General features: G+C 41.6%; 1 protein-coding gene and 1 non-coding gene across 2 annotated transcripts in view; one reads left to right on the forward strand and one right to left on the reverse strand.

The window, feature by feature from the left end:
* The window catches only part of ZZEF1 (zinc finger ZZ-type and EF-hand domain containing 1), a 155,797-nt gene that overhangs the window by 57,064 nt on the left and 76,670 nt on the right, over positions 1 to 22,063 (reverse strand). Inside the window, exons 16-26 of the mRNA XM_007937490.2 lie at positions 21,082 to 21,215; positions 18,278 to 18,345; positions 17,133 to 17,247; positions 11,659 to 11,818; positions 10,385 to 10,506; positions 10,157 to 10,279; positions 9,151 to 9,317; positions 7,397 to 7,478; positions 6,378 to 6,579; positions 5,030 to 5,178; positions 3,104 to 3,344 (exon numbers count right to left, since the gene is read on the reverse strand). Coding sequence (XP_007935681.1) covers positions 3,104 to 3,344; positions 5,030 to 5,178; positions 6,378 to 6,579; positions 7,397 to 7,478; positions 9,151 to 9,317; positions 10,157 to 10,279; positions 10,385 to 10,506; positions 11,659 to 11,818; positions 17,133 to 17,247; positions 18,278 to 18,345; positions 21,082 to 21,215 — 1,563 coding nt within the window. The remainder of the gene's footprint in view (positions 1 to 3,103; positions 3,345 to 5,029; positions 5,179 to 6,377; positions 6,580 to 7,396; positions 7,479 to 9,150; positions 9,318 to 10,156; positions 10,280 to 10,384; positions 10,507 to 11,658; positions 11,819 to 17,132; positions 17,248 to 18,277; positions 18,346 to 21,081; positions 21,216 to 22,063) is intronic.
* TRNAN-GUU lies at positions 18,496 to 18,569 on the forward strand. Its single transcript has one exon. It is a non-coding gene; the product is annotated as a tRNA-Asn (tRNA).

Here is a 22,063-nt window from a genome sequence, read left to right on the forward strand (position 1 = left end):
TCGTCATTATCTGTAATGGCTCAAAGGCAATGGGTTTGGGTTTCAGCTTTGGTATGTGTATGTGTGATATGAATCCCAGGTAAAATGCCTAGACATATGCCTAGATAAAAGGTCAGGAAGATCTTAAAGATTTCATTAACGATCAACCACTTTTTAGGAGAGATGAGCCTGAGTCACTAGTTGAAGAAATGTTCTAAGTGGTGAGAGGCTACATGATAATTATTTTGAACTTTTCTGTACTTTATGTTTCCGCTATGAATGGATATTATTCTTATAATTAGAAAAATAACAAAAAATATATTCTTTTGAAGAAAGACTTAGAGGCTTGTCCTTTCTCTTCATCCAAAAACCAAAGGATAAAACAATAGAACAGAGTGCTACACTCTGTTGCATCAATGCAAAGAGCAGTTAATATTTACTGATTATCTAGAATGTGCCAGGCTCTACACCAGGCACTGGGAATACAATGCAAAAACAAAAAAACAGACAAGTCCTTTGCCTTCATACTGCACATAGTATAGTTGAAACGCTCCTCTTCATTTTTAATCCCCAAAAGTGATGAAGTTTTAGGTGCTCAAAGATGAACAAATTAGCCAGACAAAACCCCCTGTTAAAGCAGCTCAGTCTTTAAAGAGCTCATGAATAGTCCATGCATATGACAGCAACATTTTAAACACAGGGACAGGAGGGACTAAGACAAACTGTGCCTCCTTCAAACCAGAAATGGCAGCTATTTCTAGGAACAACTCATGAGGAGCCAAGTATGTCTAGTTCCAACATTTACTTGTATGTTTCTCTACTGCAAATAGGTATGTGATATCTGAACAAGGCTTGAGAAGACGCTGAAGAAACGCTCTCCCAGCAAGAAAGCTTCTGTTTCTCAGATTTTAACCTACCAGACTTTTATTCCTCTTCTGAAAACTCCTACACATAATAAAGACTGGCCAACTTTCTTATTACAGTTGACAAAAATATATACTGAATTGTTTTTCTCCCCAAACCATGCAAATCACCTCACGAGTATCGCCCAGCACAGAGACCCTCTTCCATAAATCACTCCTGCCTCAATGCAGTTTCTTTATTTGAGCAGCTTCTTAAAAGAGATATAAAGATTTGAAGGAGTAATTGAGAAATTTTAGAAATCAGGAAATTAATTTTGTAATGGGACTTCCAAAGAACTGAGCAATATAGGTGGTAATGATAATAAAATCAATAACAGTAACAACCTAAGCAACCACCACCTACTCTCATGGAAGGAAACATTTGTTCCTGCTTCCCATGTTTTCATAAATATGGCATCCACATAAATAATGTACACACACAAAGGGAGGAAATGATGAAAAATAGTTATAGCATAGTGCACCCATGCATACTTTGCATGTCTTGTGTCTTCCCAAAAGTGAATTTCAGCCTCATTCAATAATCAAAAATGTTAATTTTGATCATATTTGTAAAATAAAGGTATAAGTTTTGGTCAAGAAGTCATGAACTGAATTTGGTAGTACCTCAGCAACTGGAAAATAAACAATTGAAACTGTGTCTTTCCTCTGGGGCGCTTACGTGGCCAGGCCTGAGAGCAGTGGTGTTCTCTACAGCCCATCTGTGGCCAGGGATGTCATGCCAGTGACAGGGGGAGAGCTGGGTGGAAGGCTCCATGCAGAGCTGCCACTGTGTGAGCACAGGCTGAGGCTGTGGTGGGTGGGAACCGCTGCATGCATGAGCCAGGGTCTTGCGGTGCTGGCCCCACAAGAAGCCGGCAGCAGGATGGTACAGAAACGTGCTGCTCTGGCCTCACAGGACTCTGGGGGGCCAGCTGGATTGTCTTGTCCAAGTGAGGGACATATGATCTCTCTGTGCCCTCGGCTCTCACACCCACAGGGTCTACATGGGCAGGAGGTTCAAACAGCTCCAGCGCAATGGCTGGCCAGACAGGCTGCAAGGCAGAATGCAGGTGGCTGGGTGTGCCACCCTTGCCCACCTGAGTAGCCTCTCTGGCCTGAGGTGTGTAGGCTTACACACTTCCTGGGCTGGGGCAGTTGCCTTGGTGAGGGCTACTTCTGGGGAAGAAAAAGTGATTTTTTTCCTGCATTAGAGAAAACGGTTTGCAGAACAGGGAAGGAATGCTGCCAAGAGGGGGCTACTTTAGAAAGTCAAGAGTAGGCAGGTGAGAGTTTGCTGCTGAGAACCAAGCCTCCGCATCAACAGGCATCAAGATGAACACTTAACATTAAAACACCGGATAGAAAATGAAATTGAAATTGAAGTCATCAACGTGTAAAAAATACTGGTTTATTATGCTTATGAAAATAACATGTGGGGAGGGAGGCTGCCTGTGTATGCAAAAATGTACAATATGGATGCTATTTGCATAAAAATGAGGTATTTTCACCTGGAAAGAACACATACCCTGTCAAAGTGCCTGGGAAAACCCATACCTCATCTGTTGAAAAGCTTTTTCCCTGCCTGAGTGTGAGTGTAAGAGAGACTAACTCCCTGCATGCTGCAGAACCAGTAAATAGCCAGGGATGGCACCCCTGGGCGACAGGAGCAGAAGAGGCTATGAGGAGGAGCCAGTGGCAAAGGAAGTCTAGCAGGGGTGGTGCTGCAAAGAAGCTGCAAGTCTACAGATAAAGACACCGACATTTTCCTCCTTGGTTATTGCATGTCCTATGATCTAAACATCTGAGGTTTTAACCAGAATTTCTTAGAATGCTAGTGCTAACCAACTCTAAACCAATTTTATAGACAAGGATGCTGAGGGCCAGAAACGCTGTCTGATTGACCTGGAGCTGCACAACTACTGAGTTTTTAAGCTGGGACTGGAATGCAAACTAAGGTTTCTTTCCACTAAACTTCTTTGTAGTTTTCCATGAGAATTACAGAGACAAATTATCTGCTAATTAGGAAACTCAGCCACAATTGGCTAATGATCAATTGGTCGAGAATCTTTAGATGGGCAAAAACTAGAAACAACAGATGAAGTCTAGGGTTGTAGGAATATGCTTGTATTTTAAAATATTTGAAAATTTTCACTTAAGATAGGCTTTCTTAAAACTTAGCAATTAGCCTTCAGATCAGAAATATTCCCTGTAATATAAGTTACCATATTTTTGCAGCTTCTCATATAAGTCTGGAGTGCGATATACCAGAGCAGCAAAGGTGGCGTTCACAGCTTGATCAATAGTAGAACCAGCAACTATATCTGTCTTTGGGGCCTGTTTTCTACATGCCTGTATGAATCCTTTGTAAAGTTCTGAATATGGCCCACAGAAGTTCTGAGCAGGATCTGACTGTGCAAAATCAAGAAGAAAATTGTGGCAGGGATTGTCAGGAATGTTCTTAACCTGGAAACAAAAAAGAAACATCACGGTTAAGATACTCATTCAAAAAATAAGATTTATTGAGCACATACTAGGTCAGAGCAGAAGTATAAAACATAATTCATACTCTCAGGAAGTTTAAATCTATTTTGGGGAGATCAAACAGGTTAAAAAAAAAGTAAACATAAATAAAACAATAAAAGCATTAATACTAGCACTACCATAGGCAAAAGATTTTCAAGTGCCAAAGTACCTAGAAGAACGCCCAGTGCTAAAAGTTCAAAGGAGAGAGTTCTGGGAAGGTTAAAGTAAGACAAGCCTTCTGGAGAATGCAGGGTCTGGGCTGGCCCTGAAGGATGCACAGGTTTGGCTGAGGAACACAACCAGGAGCAGAGGTTAAGATTCAGGAAGGACAGTGGGGAGACTGACCTGGCCTGAAGTCTCAGCTGGGGAGTGGTGGGAACTAGAGTCAGATAGGTAAGGTGAAAGGAGACTGCAGAGAGTCTTGAGTGTCACACTGAGGAGTTTAGACTTCACCCTGTGGGCAACAGGGAGCCATTAATGGTGTTTGGCAGTGGGATGACAAGAGAATGCAGTGATTTAAAAAAAAAAACAAAACTGGTAGTATCACGATAATAATGTAGATACAAGACGAGGGCCTGGATAAAGATGGAGACAGAGAAAACAGAGATGAACATCACAGTGAAGACTTTGCATGGCTTGCAGCCGGGTAGGAAAGGCAAGAACAGGTGGAGATAAAGGCAATGTTATGGAGTAGTGGCTTGATGCCTGGGGAAACAGTAATGACAGGAGCAGAGCAGTTGGGGAGACATTCTGGTTTGACTCTGAGTTAAAGGGAGTTAGAATGCTGAAATGGAAACACCTAGCAGGGAGATGGAGATAGAGGACTGTAGCCCGGAGAAGAACCAGAACTGGAAACTGATATTTAGGAACTATTCACACCGAGGTGATAGCAGAAGAGTAGAGAGGATGAAGGCTTGGTGGGTTGAGGGAAAGGGAAGGGAAGGACCAAGTCTTGAATAAAGCCTACCTTGTACAGAAGGGAAAATAAAAGAGGTCAATAAAGGAGGCTGATGGAGTAGTTAGGTGTAAGAGAAGACAGTGAGCTGTCATGGGATCAAAAGAGAAGGTCTGAAGGAGCCACATTTAACAGAGAGGTAAAGGAAGTGAAAGCTGAAGAAGACCCACTGGATCCAGCAAAGAACTACCGAGTAACTCAGAGCAGGAGGGACAAGGAAGGAGAGGAGGAGTGAGAAGTAGGAGGACAGAAATAAAGGGAAGGAGAGACGAAAAACAGAGACGGGGCAGGCTTGTTGAGTTTTTAAAATACTATCCACCTGAATAATGAGCTACAGGCCTAGGAGAACATACAGAACAAACCAGGCTCAGGGCTTTAGGAGGAGTCTCAACTTCTTGGTTGACAACTCCAACAAGACGGGCTTACTGGACACTTAGTCTATTTCACTGAACCATCACTTTTGTTCAACACTTCTGAACACCCACTAGGCACTGGCTACTGTTGTACACAGTGGGGATACCAAATGAATAAGGAACTAATGAACAAGGAGCTAACAGTTTAGTGTGGGTGACAAGATACAAACACAAATATTTACACTTGAAAGTATAAAGTAATAAATACTAGTAAACTTTTCCCACTCCAAATAGAAAGACAACAGACGCATCATTACCTCCTTACTATCCTGGTGTGGGTGAGTGGGCCAGCGTACTTCTAATTCCAACTCTGGACATATCTGATGTCTGAAGACAGGTTTCCACAAGGGGGAGTTCAGAACTAGTGCCATTTTTGCGTGAGGTACTGCCACGCTACCTCCTAACTCTGAAAGAGAAGAGGGCTAATTATTAGAGTTCTCTTTTTTTCCCTTAATACACTGAAAATTTTTGAACTGACCAAAAAAAAAAAAGGTTAAAAATCTTGGATATTAAGGGAAATTTTTTTTTTTTGAGGGAATTTTTTCTTTGAGGGAATTCACCCACATTTATCAGAATGTAATTTTAATACTTCACACACCCAAGGCACTTATAAGTCAAACCACAATAAAGAAGTCCCAGAAGGCTGCCACTCTATCGAACAGCTTCAGGTATAAGGTGCCTCTGAAATGACCAATCGGCATGGTAAGGTGAAAGCAGATTGTGAGCCACTGCTAGAGAGGCCATTTAGAAACACTCAATTATGGGAAAATGCTCACAAGTTTGTCAACTCAACTTCGTACAAATAATGATTAAATGTCTACCATAAAATAGGCATAGACAAAGGACTAGGTAGAAATAAATCAGAATGTTAATAACAATTTTCTTTGAGCATAGGGTTAATAGATTTTACTTCTCTCTTTTTTTTCAGTATGTACCTTTTACTATATATATTACTTTTTTAGGAGCTCTGGTGGCATAGTGCCTAATATATTTGACTGCTAACCAGATGGCTGGCGGTTCAAAGCCACCAGCCACTTTTCAAAGGAAGACTGGGCAATCTACTTCTGTAGAGATACCGCCTCAAAAACCCAATCAGAAAAATTCAAGAAAATGATATAGAAATAAAACATACTGCAAAAATTATATTCTATAATTCTTATTCCTCGGATGAATTTAATAACTAAGTTGAACAATTAAGGCAAAATTTATATTCACACATTAAATATATTTACACGTATCACTTCACATAAATTTTCACGTTTTTAAAAGATAGACAATTAATTTATTCTATACTTCTGCCTTCTGGATGGAATAAACCTAAATCCACTCATAAAAAAATGATGACAATCCTGCTAAAAAAAATAGCTATTTCCCCTGCTTGTCCTCCACAGAGGGAATTCATAGCATGCTTTGTGATGTGTTCCAACGTTTGAGTCACGATGCTTTAAGGCAATGGTGGCAGGTGGACATCTTACTCTGATTCAGTTGAAATGAGACTGAAAGGGATTGTCAGGACCTCCGCTATGCCACTACGTGGAGGCACCATGCACGAGAGTGATCATGCAGCTTGCCCTTCCACAGGAAGCAGCAGGCACAAGGACTTACGATGAGCAGACTTGAGTGCCATGCACTGGGAAGCAAGGCGTCCCATCAGTCGGGAAACGAGGAGTTGCAAATCCAATCCCCATGACACGGCAACATCAGGCAGGCCATAGGCAGTGACTGTGAATTTGTAACCCCACTCATTGTTACTGCTATCAGAGTGGAAGAGGAACTGGAGCCGAGGACCGGCCTTAAAGGTCACTTTCTAGAGACAAACAGAAACGTCATGTGGTTAAACAGACTTAAGGCAGCATTTCAGTAACAAGCATGTTGTTCATGGCTCCAAATAATGTGAATTCAAAAGTGGCTCATACTCCTACCAATAATCCAAAACTACTAAAGAAGAAATGTACAAAGGAGTGACTGAAATAGGAAATTCACAACTGTACTTCACAGAGCAGCAAAGCTGGCAGAAAACTACTGTCCATTTTCTAACTTTGCATGCCTATCTGCCCACTACCTACCCAGCCAAGTATCATGTTCAGCCATTCCTCTGCTTGTAGCCAAGCCCCCTGACCACAGAGGGAAGGTAAATTGTCTGAGACAGTACTTAACCCTCACCCAGGAGATCATGAAACCCTAACCGTGAAATGGGTCTTTCACCAACTTCTGGTTCAGAGCCATCTTGGACCTACTGGCCTTTGCTTATTAAGGATTACAATTCTCCATTTACCCTGGACAATGCTGATATAAACCAAGGGTTGGGAATTTTCTCCTGTAAAAATCCAGAGAATAAATATTTCAGGTTTTGCAGGCGATATGGTCTCTGTTGTAACTACTCAAATCTGCCACTGTAGTGTCAAAACATCTACAAAAGATCTGTAAACAAATGGGCATGGCTGTGTTCCAAAAAACTTTATTGACAAAAACAGTGGATGGGGTGTAGTTTGCTGAACCCTGATACAAACATTTCCTTTTATAAAAGTACACTATTATGCTTTCATTGTTCCTGAGGGCTGATAAAAGGAGGAGAACTAGTGCAAAAGTTAAGTATTTTACCTCTTTCTAGGAGCACCACTCACCTTGGGCCATCTGTCAGTGCCCACTTTTGTGTCATAGCGTGTTTTCCCACCTCTGGCATCAGTAAATTCCAGATAATCATACCTGCAAAATGCAATCTCTGTTACAGTCCCTCTGTCACTTTGGTGCATTATTGCTGGGACCACAACATATGCGACCATTTGTTGCACTGAGGTGGCTTGCATGTTGCTGTGATGCTGGAAGCTATGCCACCAGTATTTCAAGTACCAGCAGGGTCACCCATGGTGGACAGGTTTCATTCAGTGGAGCTTCCAGACTAAGATAGACTAGAGAGAAGGGCCTGCCAACTTCCTTCTAAAAAAATGGCCAGTGAAAACCTTACCAACAGCAGTGGAACACTGTCTGAAATAATGTCAGAAGATGAGCCCCTCAGGTTGGAAGGCACTCAAAATACGAATAGGGAAGAACAGTCTCAGAGTAGAGTTGACCTTAATAACATGGATAGGATAAAGCTTTCAGGACCTTCCCTTGAGGATGCGGCACAACTCAAAATGAGAAGAAACAGCTGTAAACATCCATTAATAACTGGAATGTGGATTGTACAAGTATCTGCCCGATACATAAGCTGGATTCAGAAGAGGATGTAAAATGAAGGGTATCATCGCTGATGTCAGATGGATTGTGGCTGGAGGCAGAGAGTATCAGAAAGGTGTTTACCTGTGTTTTATTGATTATGGAAAGGTAGTCCATGGTGTGAATCATAACAAATTACGGATAACACTGAGAAGAATGGGAATTCCAGAAAGCTTAACGGTACTCATACAGAACCTGCACATAGATCAAGAGGCAGTCATTCAAACGGAACAAGAGGACACTGTGTGGCTTAAAATCAGGAAAGATGTGTGTCAAAGTTGACTCTCTTCACCACACTTACAGGACTGGAGGAAGACTCATTAACAATCTATGATACACAGATGACACAACTTTGCTAGCTGAAAGCAAAGACGACTTGAAGCACTTACCGATGAAAATCAAAGATTATAGCCTCAGTATGGACTGCACTTCAACATAAAACAAAAATCCTCACAGCTGGATCAGTAAGCAATATCATGATAAACAGAGAAAAGATTGAGGTTGTCAAGGATTTCATTTTACTTGGATCCATAATTAACGCCCACGGAAGCAACAGTCAAGAAATCAAATGACATACTGCACTAGGCAAATCTGCTGCAAAAGACCTAAAGTGTTAAAAAATAAAGATGTCAAAAACAAAAAAAGCAAAGTTATCACTTTGAGGACTAAGGTGTACCTGACCTCAGCCATGGTATTTTCAGTCACCTCACATACATGTGAAAGTTGGACAATGAATAAGAAAGACCATGGAAGAACTGATGCCTTTGAATTATGGCGTCGGCGAAGAATACTGAGTATACCATGGACTGCCCGAAGAACAGACACATCTGCCTTGGAAGAAGTGCAGGCAGAATGCTCCTCAGGAGGGAAATGGTGAGACCAGACCTCACATACTCTGGACAAGCTGTAAGGAGGGACCAGTGCACCTGGAGGAGGTCATGCTCGGTAAAGGAGAGGATCAGCAAAAGAGGAAGACTCTGAACGAAATGGACTGACACAGTGGCTGCAACAACGGGCTCAAACACTGCACAAACACTGAGAGGAGGCACACGGCTGTGCACTGTTCCTTTCTGTTGCCGACACAGGGCCACTATGAGTTGGAGCCAACTCAGTGGCACCTAACAACAACATGACCCAGGGAAAAAGACTATGTGAGTCGTACCTTTTTTCAGTTTCACATCTCTCATCAAATTCCACCTCAAAATAAGTTGCTCCGGGGCTAACGAAGACAGATATCTCATGGCAATTATTTTCATAATTATGGGCAGATTCCTTAGTCCATGTATGTAGCACCACAGGTTGTTCCTGTTGCCAAGTCTCAACATCCAGCTATGCAAATAAAACCAGTCAAGAAAAGAGTTATCACGCTATATCCAGCCACATGTAGTAAATGCTGTGTTTTTATATCAGTGCTGCAGACAAGATTTGCCATCCCTACTCACATAACTACACAGGCAAAAAGATACATCTGCTATTCCCATCCACATATATATCAACATAAATTTGTCATTCAGCACAATGGACACGTGGTTTTTATTACATTACAGTAACTCTGTGATAAGCTTAATGTGGTATCTTTTAATGGTGACAGAACTATCTTAGAAATCATTACCAGGTATGATCTCCAATGGAAAAGCATTCAATTAGGAGTTTAAAGACTTCTAACTTCTAGTTCTAATCCCAACTCATCACTTAGAAAATGAACTGTCAGCAAATCAGGCTCTTTTTTCTTTCTTTCCTTTCCTAGGTATAAAACAAAGTTTTTAATACATGCCCTTTCTACTCCCAAAGGATTGTTATGAGCCTGAAACAAGATAGTGAAAACCTTTGTAAAGTGTAAATTTAAGTAAAAGAGAAAATATTTTTATATACCAAGCTTTCTAATTTGCCTTCCAACATATTTTCTCTTTTAAACTTCAATCTGGTTATTCACTCACAAGGTTTTATATAATTTCATGTGCTATACAATAACGTTGTCCTATGCACAGTGTCTGTCCACAGTGTCCCCTCTGTAACGCTCGCCCTGCCAAACCAACCTGGGCTGGCACATATGTTTGTTAGCAAAGCTGATTTGTGTAGCTTTGTTCTCCGGGATATGTTTCGGTAAGTAGAGTCACATAAGTCCTCAGAGATGACACAAAGGAGGTTCAAACGCCAGTGAGAGTTACCTTATTCAGTCCTCCTTCAGGGTCACTGCAGAGCTTCTTTAATAGTTCTGTTAAGGTGCTGAACTCTCTCAAGAGTGTGCAGTGTGAAATGTCCAAAGGGCAGAAGTCCAGTAGAAAGATCACCTGCAGGAAGATGAACAAAGTACTTGGTGTCCATCTCAGATGAACTGGGAGAGCAGATCACCAGCTCCCTTCCCACCCTTCACAAATTAACACCACTTTTCTTACCAGTTGACGAGATGCCATTGAAAACACTGAATTACATAGTTTCTCTACTATAATTTTTCCACTGTACTGTGACAAAAGGGATTCCAAAATCAGTCTCATCCTGGCCAGGAACTGTTGCACATCTACCAAAACATAAAGAAAATGATTAATACCTTTCATGGCAGAAATGCCACTCAGTTATCATCAAGGCAAAGCTTAAGTCACAGATGCTGTGGTGGCGGGGGAGGGTGGGGGCCCTCCACAACAGACAGACCAAGAGACCTTTAAGTGTCATCCAAATGGTTTCCTCAGGGAGGAAACTGCAGTGCAAATTTCAGTTGAATGCTACATTTAAAGTGATTTTTTTTTTCCTTTTGATAGTTGCTACTTTTCGATGAAGAGCACATGTCACTTTAAGTGAAGTTTAATTAGACAACTTGACCTAGTTATTGGTTTCTCTGTTCCCTGCTGTTTACAACTGGCTTATGCAGAAGGTGTGTCAATCTGATGGGCTAAGCTTTAGGGGATATGGCCAGATACTGAAAGCATTTCTGTCATAGCTGCTGAGACAAAGTTTGATGTAACTGAATTTTCCACATATGATTTCTCAGAACCTGTGGGTTTCACTTAATTTTCTGTGTGTTTTTATCATGAATCTGAGGAGTTTCAGTAATCAGTGAAGACCACAGCAGTGCTCACAAACCTTAGACACATCTTACTTAAAGAATTTATCTTAGTGGATGAATTGATTAAAACATGGATCAAAGACTCTACTGAAGAATGAGATATCACATATGAGTGCTGCATGATCATACAGGCAATGTTTAGGCTGTGAAGTGACTCAACTCTACAATAAAAATACTTGGACTATCACATTCAGAAGGGAAACTATGGCTAAGAAGACATGCTCAAAAACCAAAGCCAAACTCACTGCCATGAGTCAATTCTGACTCAGCAACCCCATTGGGTTTCCAAGGCTGTAAATCTGTATGGAAGCAGACTGCCTCATCTTTTTTCCACTGAGCAACTGGTGGATTTCAACCATCAAGTCTTTGGTTAGCAGCCAAGTGCCTCAATCACTACACCACTGGAGTTCCTTAAAAGGACATGCTATAGACTTTCTCATTATCATTTAATAAAAAGAAAAGGAAAAAAAAATGACCCCAAATACAGATCTGAATTGTAGTAAAGAAAAGAAAACCCTATCTACACCTGGTGTGAGTTACTAAAGAGGGTACACACACAGAATCAAAACACAAACATCTGTTTCCATGGACTTCTGTGTTGAGACTCACATTTTTCAATAAGGTCAACAGCCAGGTCTTTGGCTCCAGGGTCTGTGCTCTTCAGCTGCAGGTAGCACCAGGAGAACAGGCTGCCCTGCACAGACCAGAACAGGGAGAAAAGCACAGAGCCAACCTCCCCTTGGGCACCATTGAGCATCAGCAGCTCACACTGCAAGGGAGGAGACAAATGGAATGTGTTTATAAGGCCATTCACAGGGTACAAGGCTATTCAAGTCAAAGACATATTCTAAGAGCAGCTAAGACATGATGGAAATGGAGAAAAGTTATGAAAGAGCTTTCAACCCGGAAGTGACTAAGAAAAAAGGTACCATGAAAACTCTTCTCTTGCTTTCCACCTTTTCTGAACTTTACAAATGGTTTTAGTCCAGGTGATGTTTCCCTCTGCCACCTCAGAACCTTCTCCCACTGGTTACTCTCTTACATTTTCAATCCTCTTTTCTCTCTGGTTCTTTCCTTTGAGCTTTCAATCAAATCTCTCCCACCTCAAAAAAAAAAAAAAATCCTCACCCCTCTATGGCTCTCTAACCATTCTCTTTGTTCTCAGGAGTTTTTTTCAGAGTCATCTGACCCCTAGGGATAAACTCTTGCCCATAAGTACTACAAGGCATGTTCATATCAACACTGTCTCGCACATACCCCAAAATGGAGCCCACTACCCTTCCACATGTTGTTGTTATGTGCCGTCAAATTGGACTCGACTCATAAAGACCCCTCCTTGGGTTTCCGAGGCAGCATCACTATGGAAGTAGATTGCCCCATCTTCCTTCCGAGGAGTGGCTGGTGGATTTGAATCGCCAGCCTTCTGGTTAGCAGTCAAGTGCCTTAGGCACTACGCTACCAGAGCTCCTGCACACCCTTCCACGTAGAATGAATAAATATATTGTGGCATATTTATAAAAGGAATATGGAGTACCAGTGAAAACAAATCAACTGCAGCACATATATCAACGTGGATGAATCTCAAAACACTGCTGACTGAAATAAGCAAATCACAGATGACTGGACACCATACGACTCCATTAAAGATTAAAACTCAGCAAAACAAACATAGTGTGTAGGGCTAACTAGAAAGAAAAACAAGGAAATGATGAACATAAATTTCAGAATGGTGGTTACCTCTAGGGACGGAGGAGGAGGGTGAGCCATGGAAGGATAAGTTGAAGGAGAGGGACTTCAAAGATATTGGTTAGGTTCTCGTTTTTAACACCAATGGTTGTATCTTTAAATTGTCCACACATACATACTCTTTTGAATGGGTGTTTCATTTAAAAAAGTAGTCTGCAACTGATCTTTTTGCCGTTCCCTCCCTCCTACTCTATTTCTACTGTGATCACTACTCACTGACACCAACTTCCACAGGCATCAGTTACCTCCTAAATAGCAAAGACTCTTAGCTTAACGTTACTTAGAGGCTTTGCTGATCACTTTCCTCCTTGAAACTCTCTCCTCCCTCAGCTTTGGTCTCTCCTGGATTTCTTCATGTTGGTCTGGCTACTCCTTCTTACTCTCCTTGCTGCCCCTTCTATGTTGATGTTCCTCAAGATGCCCATGGTGATATAATGACATATGCACTCATGGCTTCACCTGTCACCTGCTGGTGAATGATTGTAAAATCTAGACTTCTAGTACTAACTCCAGCCACTCCTCGGAAGGAAGGTTGGGCATTCCTACTTCCGTAGTGATACTGCCTCGGAAACCCAAGGAGGGGTCGCTATGAGTCGGGGCCAACTCGATGGCAAATAACAACAACAGTACTAACTCATTTCCTGAGTGTCCAACCAGAACTCACCACTTTAAGCCCTATTTAAAACCAAACTCATTGCCGTGGAGTCAGATCCGACTCATAACGACCCCTCCTTGGGTTTCCGAGGTGCTATCACTACGGAAGTAGATTGCCCAACCTTCCTTCTGAGGAGTGGCTGGTGGTTTGAACCACCAGCCTTCTGATTAGCAGTCAAATAACTTAGGCACTACACCACCAGAGCTCCTGTAAACTGCCAACCTTTCAGTTCTCAGCCACAAAGGCTCCCCTTATGCCCTATAAGAACCATAAATTCAACATATTCGAAGTTTAACCACTGTTATTCTCCTCTTTGAATACCTGCATCTCCTCAACTCACCTTGTCCTTGATTAAACCCTATTCATGGTTTCACACTGAGTCTAGTAGCATCTCCTCTGAAAAGGCTCTCCCAAGTTCTACTCCCCACCTCCACCACAAAGGGTTAGGTCCATTCTTCTGTATTCCCACAGGACCCTGCTCACCTGTTTTACAATTTTTACTGTATTAAAATTGTCAGATTATATCACTGTTTGCTCAGATTGTGCTCTGAAAGCAGGAGTCTCTCATCACTGTTATCTCTTGTGTCTAAAACAGGACCTGAGCACACAGCAGTAATTCAATGGATATTTGTTAAACTAATAAATGACTAGACTTAAGAAAAAAATTTCACACTAGGCATTTCTGAAAACCTCCTTTTAACTTAACTCATCCTCTTTAACCCTGATCTAAGTTACGGTATTTTCAACCATTTCATATGCTTGAGAAAGCTAGACAGTAAATAAGGAAGACTGAAGAACTGATGGCTTGCAATTATGGTGTTGGTGAAGAATACTGAATAAGTAATGGATTATTAGAAAAATGAACAAATGTCTTTTGGAAACTTTCTTTGCTGGTTATGGTACAACCAGAATGTTTCTTAGAAGTGAGGATGGCAAGACTTCCTCTCACTTTGGACATATTAACAGGAAGCATCAGTCCCTGCAGAGGGACTTCATACCTGGTAAAGTTGGTGCTACGTGCTGTCGAGTTGGACCCGACTCATAGCAACCCCTCCTTGGGTTTCTGAGGCAGTATCACTATGGAAGTGGAGTGCCCCATCTTCCTTCCGAGGAGTGGCTGGTGGGTTTGAACCGCTAGCCCTCTGGTTAGCAGTCAAGTGCCTTAGGCACTATGCCAACAGAGCTCCCACCTGGTAAAGTAGGTTAGCAAAAAAGAGGAAGACTCCCCAGTAAAATGTCTTGACACAATGGGTACAACAATGGGCTCAGATACAGCAAACTGTGAGGATGGTACAGGACTGGGTAGTGTTTCGTTCTATTGCACACAGTGCCACTGAGCTGGAACCAACCGGACAGAGCCTAACAATAAGGTCTCTATTAGGAGGCTAATCAAGACTGGCCTATCATTCCAGGTAGCTGGGAATGAATGAATCATGGTGCTAACAGCAACTTGAAAACAGTAACGAACTAACAAAATATAAGTGCTTTAAAGCTCAGCTGAAAAAAAAAAAAGTTCAGCTACAAGATACAAAATAAACTGTCTAACAAAGCCCAAGTCATTAAACATCTAATGGGAGTGGTTTGGATTGTTCCACTATCAAATCTACTCTAACTCCCTGGTACCCATATTAGTCCAAAGAGGTAATTTCCTGTTCCCCTAGTACAAGGATTCTATCACTTCAGAATCTCTTGGGGTACATGATAAAAATGCAGATTTTTAAGAACTCTGGTAGCGTAGTGCCAAAAGCACTTGACTGCTAACCAGGAGCCTGGCGGTTCAAACCCGCCAGCCACTCCTCAGAAGGCAGGCTGGGCAATCTACTTCCGTAGTGATACCTCCTCAGAAACCCAAGGAGGGGTCACTATGAGTTGGGTTCAACTTGACGGCACATAACAACAACAACAACAATTCCTAAAACCAAAAACTCAAACCCTTGCTGCCGAATCAATTCTGACTTAGAGTGGCTCTACAGAATACAGTAAAACTGCCCCATAGCGCTTCTAAGGCTATAAATCTTTATGGAGCAGACTGCCACATCCTTCTCTCACAGAGCAGCTGGAGTGGGGGTGGGGCATCAAACCAATGATCTTTCTGTTAGCAGCTCAGTGCTTAACCACTGTGCCACCAGGGCTGTTTGCCCTATCCCTAGAGATTCTAAATAAGTAACTTGGCATAAGACCTAGAAATCCAAATTTGTCAAACATCCCAGTTCATTCTGACCTAGTTGGTGCATGGACTATATTTTGAGAAGCAAAATCCTTTTGTGTGTGTGTGTGTGTTTTTTTCAAAGCCAGAAATTGGAAACAACAACAACAACAAAAAACATTACCACAGGAAAAGAATATATTTTCAGATTTGTTGAGTCTGCTAATTTGTTTAATACTTTTTTTTTTGGCAGATAAAGCCTTGTTTGATTGAATGATTGATCTATATAACTGCCAAGGCCACTATGTACAGATGCGGAGGAGGCTTTATTTTTCGGTCTCTTCCTCCTTGGGCAGAGTCTTCATGATCTCTTTCTTCTTGGTCTGGAGTGGCTCCTCACCACGGCTGCATGCTTCCTGGGTCTTAGATCTGCAGCCCTCAGCCTGGTCAGCCAGGAGCTCAACTTGAGGATGTGTTCCATGAGAATCCGCTTGCTCTTGAACATGTTCCCCTTTACCTTCAGGTACAGGCTGTGGTACATGGGGCGGTCAATCTTCTTAAACTCACAGTATCTTCTAAGCAGCCAGCACAGAATTCTCATCCTCCTCATCCAAGTCACTTCTCAGGCATCGGAGCATTGGCAGTACCCTTTCACTACCTACGCCCATATGACTGCCCTTCCAGCTGGCTAAGGTTTCTCCAGCATCAAGCCCGAGAATGGACAGTCACAGGCTGTGGATGATCAGGTCATCTTTGATCAATTTCTGGATTTGCTGATGAAAGCTGGCATTAGCGATTTCACTGGCCTCATTGGAGTCTAACCAGACCTTCTTGCTACAGCAGAGGACACTGGAGGTGGCCTCTTCTTAGGCCTGAGCATACTCGTGGCTACGGCCACAGTGCCAAAAGGAAATCTTGCTTAATAATGTTAATTTCAAAAAAAAAAAAAAAAAAAAAAATTAAAGCCATTTTCCACAAAATTCACAACATATATGATGACTACATGCTGAACTCAACGGCACAAGGCATGCCTTGGGTACAAGGGTGCCTTGGTAAAAATCCATTCCACTGTTTTCAAAGGAAGTCTTACTGAATACCTTCATGCACTTATTGTTTGTTGACAACCAAAGGATAAGTGAGTGTCCCCTCAACTCATTTGCAGGGGGCTGGTTGATTAGGGGGAACTCTGGGGGCACAGTGCCTAAGGCATTTGACTGTTAACCAGAAGGCCAGCAGTTCACACCCACCAGCCACTCCTCGGAAGGAAGACTGGGCAATCTACTTCTCTAGAGATACTGCCCTGGAAACCCAAGGAGGGGTCGCTATGAGTTGAATCGACGCAAGGGCGGTGAGTTTGTTTTTTTTTTGGGTGATTAGGAAGCAAGGCAGGCTGGGAAATCTTGTGCTTCTCTGTAATGGTCACAGTAACAAAGCTGTGTTCATACAGTAAATGAGTGGTAAAGGGAAGCCCAGGACTGCTGGATGACGTGCTCCTAAAAGGACAAGGCAAAGGAGGCAGAGTCAGCCATCAGTTACCTCCCGAGCAGCAACAGACAGGAGAGTGTTCGTGACCGCCAGGACTTCGCTGATGTTCATGTCGCCCAGGTCGCTTTTCTCAGGTAGAAGTAGAAGGCCACCTGGATCTTTATCACTGTAAGGACACAAACTAGCCATGATACCTGGTTGCAGAAGGGGCTTTTCCTGCTTTCTAGATTAAAACATCTCAAAAAGAACATAGAAGATTTCAGGGTCAGATCTATGGGATGGAAGGAGTCTGGGCCAGGAAGACAGGCCATGGCCCCAGCTCAGACTGGGCTACTATCTGTCCACATGCCCTTAAGTAAAACACAGACTTATAAATCCTCAGGCTCTTAGAAGAGATCCTGAGGAATAAATCTGATGAATAAACCACCCTGACCACCACTGTGAAATACATTTGATTCCATGACCGTCTCCAACATACAAGGATTGCCCATTTAACAGCCCAGGCTATTGGAGACCCATTCCCTGGGTCTTCAAAGTTCTTTACACAAGAAGCAGCAGGCTCCTTCATTGCTTCATCATCCTGACATCTGATTTTGAGCACATTTTTAGAAAGCCTTCTAAGTCTGGCATCCATACCAGATATACTCTGAACTGCAGACAGCAGCTTGGGCTATTAGTACCCTTCCTCCTTTAAGATCTATACTTGCAGTAATGTAGCCTACAGGTCTACTGGCTTCTTTGGTAGTCAAAGCACGTAAAAATCTCCAAGTCACCCTGCCACCACCACCACCAACACGTTCCCTTCTGCTAAAACTCTAAACTACCTCTCTCGTATTCTGCGCTTCTACAGTTGGGTTTTAATGTAGTTGGATTTTTAGACTTGAGTATAGGACCCCAAAGTAGCTTTGGCTTCAGTTTTTGTTTTTAAAAATCAGTTAAAAGCTGAAATGTTCAAAGAGATCATCAATTGGTTCTGGTTTAAACTGGCTTATAATGACTGGGACTTGGATTAAGCTCTTGACATTATAGTTATTCTATTACCATTTGAGCCACTCCTGTGCCTTGTGTTTTCTTAGTCCAGGGACTTTGGCATTCTAGCCAAGCACAGGTTAAGTACATGGTTACTCTAAAAGGAAGGGATACAAGTTTGCAAAAATTGAAAGTATCTGTAATTGAAAAGAATCATATAAACTTACCTAAAATATGTGCACAGTGAGTGGAAAGTGAGTTGCAGGGACTGCTTGTGCTCCTGCTCGGTGACATTCTTCTAGAAAACCAGAAAGTGCACATTCAGAAAATCTATTCCATGACATTATAGAGAATTAGAGTAGCATGAATGTCATCAACCACTGTTCCCAAGAATGATGAAAACCAAAGTGGGCCGACAGCCTCACAGTAAATTCAGTTCAAATGTACTGCTGTGGCGCAATCGGTTAGCGCGTTCAGCTGTTAACCGAAAGGTTGGTGGTTCGAGCCCACCCAGGGATGGGTGAAGCCCTCATTTTAAAAAAATGGGAGCTCTGGTAGCATAGTGGCTAAGACACTTGCCTGCTAACCAGACAGCTGGCGGTTCAAACCCACCAGCCACTCCTCGGAAGGAAGGTTGGGCAATCCTACTTCCGTAGTGATACTGCCTCGGAAACCCAAGGAGGGGTCACTATGAGTCGGGGCCGACTCGACAGCACACAACAACAACAACAACATGCAAGGCATGGTGGGGGATTTCTACAAGATTTAAGACTTGGGGCCTGGCCTGGCATAGGAGAGTAGGGGAGATAAGATATGGTCACAGCAAATCCAAGTAGTAGGACAGAGAACCGCTTAGTACTAGAAAGGGATGGCAGTGCTGTTTAATTCATCAGCCTGAGAAAAGAAAACATAACGGTTACCATTGCTGTCACAAGGAATGAGCAAAGAGAAAGGGATTGGGTTGTTGTGCTAATAAACAGCAATATTATTCAAAAGGTCCTATGTATTCTTTCTACTTTTCTGTGTGAGCTATGCACTAACAAAAATAAATAAATAAATAAATAAATAATAATAACAGTAATAATAATTTGCTCAGCTGCCTGGTAAATGCTTCCAGCCCACAGATCATTGGGTCATGTCAGCTGATGCTATCAAAAGTTATAACTCACAGTATGAAAACAAATCCCTCAAGCTTACATGAATATTCTATGTTACTCCCAGCTCCTCTCTGAAACCTTCTCCAATCATTATACTGCAACGTGCTTCTCCCACAAATGCCCAGTGCACATGGGGTGTATTCTCCCTTGTGGCAGATATCCCCAACCAGACTGCAGTTCTTTGGCAAGGGACCACATCTTATGCTTCTTTTGTTCGTTTCTTTATTTCTAAATGCCTTTGTGCATCCCACAGAGCACTTTTATTACATTTGCTACTTTGCTGCTGAATATATAAAAATGCTTTTTTTTTTTTTTTTGGCACCTGTATCTAGTTACTTTCATCAAACGCTTATTAGTTAGTCTACTAACTGCTTGTTTACACAATTAGAAAAAAAAAAAAACCTACAGTCACAACATCTGTGAATAGTTATTGTTTTATTCTTTCCAAATGCTAGTTTTAAAAGAATTCTGTTCCTTGTCTCACAGCACTGGCTAAGTCCACCAATAAATACAATACTAAAGAGAAGCAGTAATGGTGAGCCTCCTGGTCTTGTTTCTGATTCTGTGAAAGGAGCGCCTCTAGTGATCTACCCACAAGTACATTGTTTATCGTAGGTTTTGGATTCATAGCCTTCATTAGATTAACGGAGTTCTCTATTTCCAGTTTGCTAATGGTTTTAATTATAAGAATTGAATTTCATTCGTTTTTTTCCCTACATTTGCTGTTACAATTTTTTCTTGATTTCATTTATTGATTTTCTAATGTTAAACCATCCTTGCATTCCTAGGATAAACCCAACTCAGTCAAAGTTTTGTTTGTTGTTGTTGTTGTTGTTGTTATGTGCCGTCGAGTCAGACCCGACTCATAGCGACCCCTCTTTGGTTTTCCGAGGCAGTATCACGACGGAAGTAGATTGCCCCATCTTAAAAGTTTTGTTTATATGCTGTTAAACTTGTTTACCAACATCTCACTAAGATTTTTCCAACTATATTTATAAGTAAGACTGACCCTTATCTGAGTCTTCCCTTAGTTTACTTATGGTTCCCTGACTTTCACCATCAGTATAACATTGGAACCTCTAAAGTTCCTTTATCTAGATGTTTTTGGCATGACCTAGAATTTTTTGCTTTGTTTCACATTATCATTGACATTTTCCTTCATGTATCTTACTAAATTCCATATACAAAGACTTCTTTCAGGATTTAAAAACCTGGATCTTTATATAGGATAGTCCATGTGGTGACATAATTCTTGTGAATACTGAAAGCATTTTTCACCCCCAGTACTAATGTCTGAGTAACAGGGAGATGGGCCTAAGAGGGTGAGAAGAACTGGGGGATAAAACTTAGTTTATAATCTTTTCAGATACATTCTGAAATATTTCTGGATAAAATATGTCTGCAAATGTACTTTAAAATAATACTGGGGGTGGTGGTGGTGGTGGTGGTGGTGTGGTAGTGGAATAAATGAGGTATATTATAGATGAAACAAGCCTAAGGTTATAATTGTTGAAGCTGGGTGATGGGTACATAGAGGGTTGAATGGAAGGGTAGTATTTAGTCTACTTTTATATTTTTCCATAATAAAAAGTTAAAATGTTAAAAAGAAAATATGGTTCTAAGCAAGTCATAAAGATAGAGACTATATTGTTATTTGCAAGACAAAAGGTATGGGACAGAGATCTGTCACTCCACCTTAGGACAATGCCATGCCCTTAGATATCTGTGTATCTCATACAAAGCATTGCATATAGTAGTATTAGTTAAATATTTAGGAAATTAAAACTGACATGTATTCAGAGAAAACAAAGCCAATACATTTCATCCTAATAGGCCTCAGGAATGAAATCCAAACTTCTAAAGCAAACAATTACCATCATGGTGAAGAGCTGATTCCGCCGGGTCTGTCGATCAGGAAAGAAGATGGCAGCGCCATTGAGAAGGGTATTTCTGACTTCTTGCTTTAGTATTTCCATGGGCACAGAGTCTCCACTGACTCTATCCACCACTGATGAAAATGAACAATGGAATTGGCATGACTATATTCTATCCATTCACTTGTAATATACATCTGTTATAACTAATCAATAAACTCACTATTCCATTCTTCATTTTGTAGTTAATACCAGGGGAGCTCTGGTAGCATAGTGCCTAAGGCACTTGACTGCTAACCAGAAGGCTGGTGGTTCAAACCCACCAGCTACTCCTTGGAAGGAAGGTTGGGCAATCTACTTCCACAGTGATACTGCCTTGGAAACCCAAGGAGCGGTCGCTATGAGTTGAGTCCGACTAGATGGCACATAACAACAACAACCAGAACAAAGAAATACTTCTGTATAGGCTAGGAAATAAATGGAAATTATTATTATTTTTTGTTTACATTTAATTAAAGCAAAAACTTTATACACTAGTTTTAGTTTTACTATTTCTCTGTCCTTTTGAGATACAACTTAACTTAGAAATAACTTCAGATGGTAGCATGTGTTTGATCCTCAATTTATCATTACAGTCTCTTTCCTCTCAATTTAACATCCTCATCCTGGGGTATAAACTGGAGTTAAGGCTGAATAAGTGTGAAAGTAATCACTCTCAATATAACACAACTATATACCAGAAACTAGGAGGAAGAGAAGTCAGTTGATGAAGGCAAAAACCCTGTACTCAATTAGTGACTGTGAAGAAGATCAAAGTAAACACTAGTTTTCCACAGAAGCGATCCCTTTTTTAGGCTTAGATGATACACAACCCATAAACTGGGAGCCTAGGACCCCTCCTCTCTACAATAAGAGTCCCTCCAGGAGAAATCAATGAAACAGAAAATAGAAGGGCTATAGAAAAAAATCAACAAGACCAGAA

The sequence above is a fragment of the Orycteropus afer genome, unplaced genomic scaffold (genome assembly GCF_000298275.1).
Source record: "Orycteropus afer afer isolate SDZICR_OR568_19922 unplaced genomic scaffold, OryAfe1.0 scaffold00042, whole genome shotgun sequence".
Taxonomy (NCBI): domain Eukaryota; kingdom Metazoa; phylum Chordata; class Mammalia; order Tubulidentata; family Orycteropodidae; genus Orycteropus; species Orycteropus afer.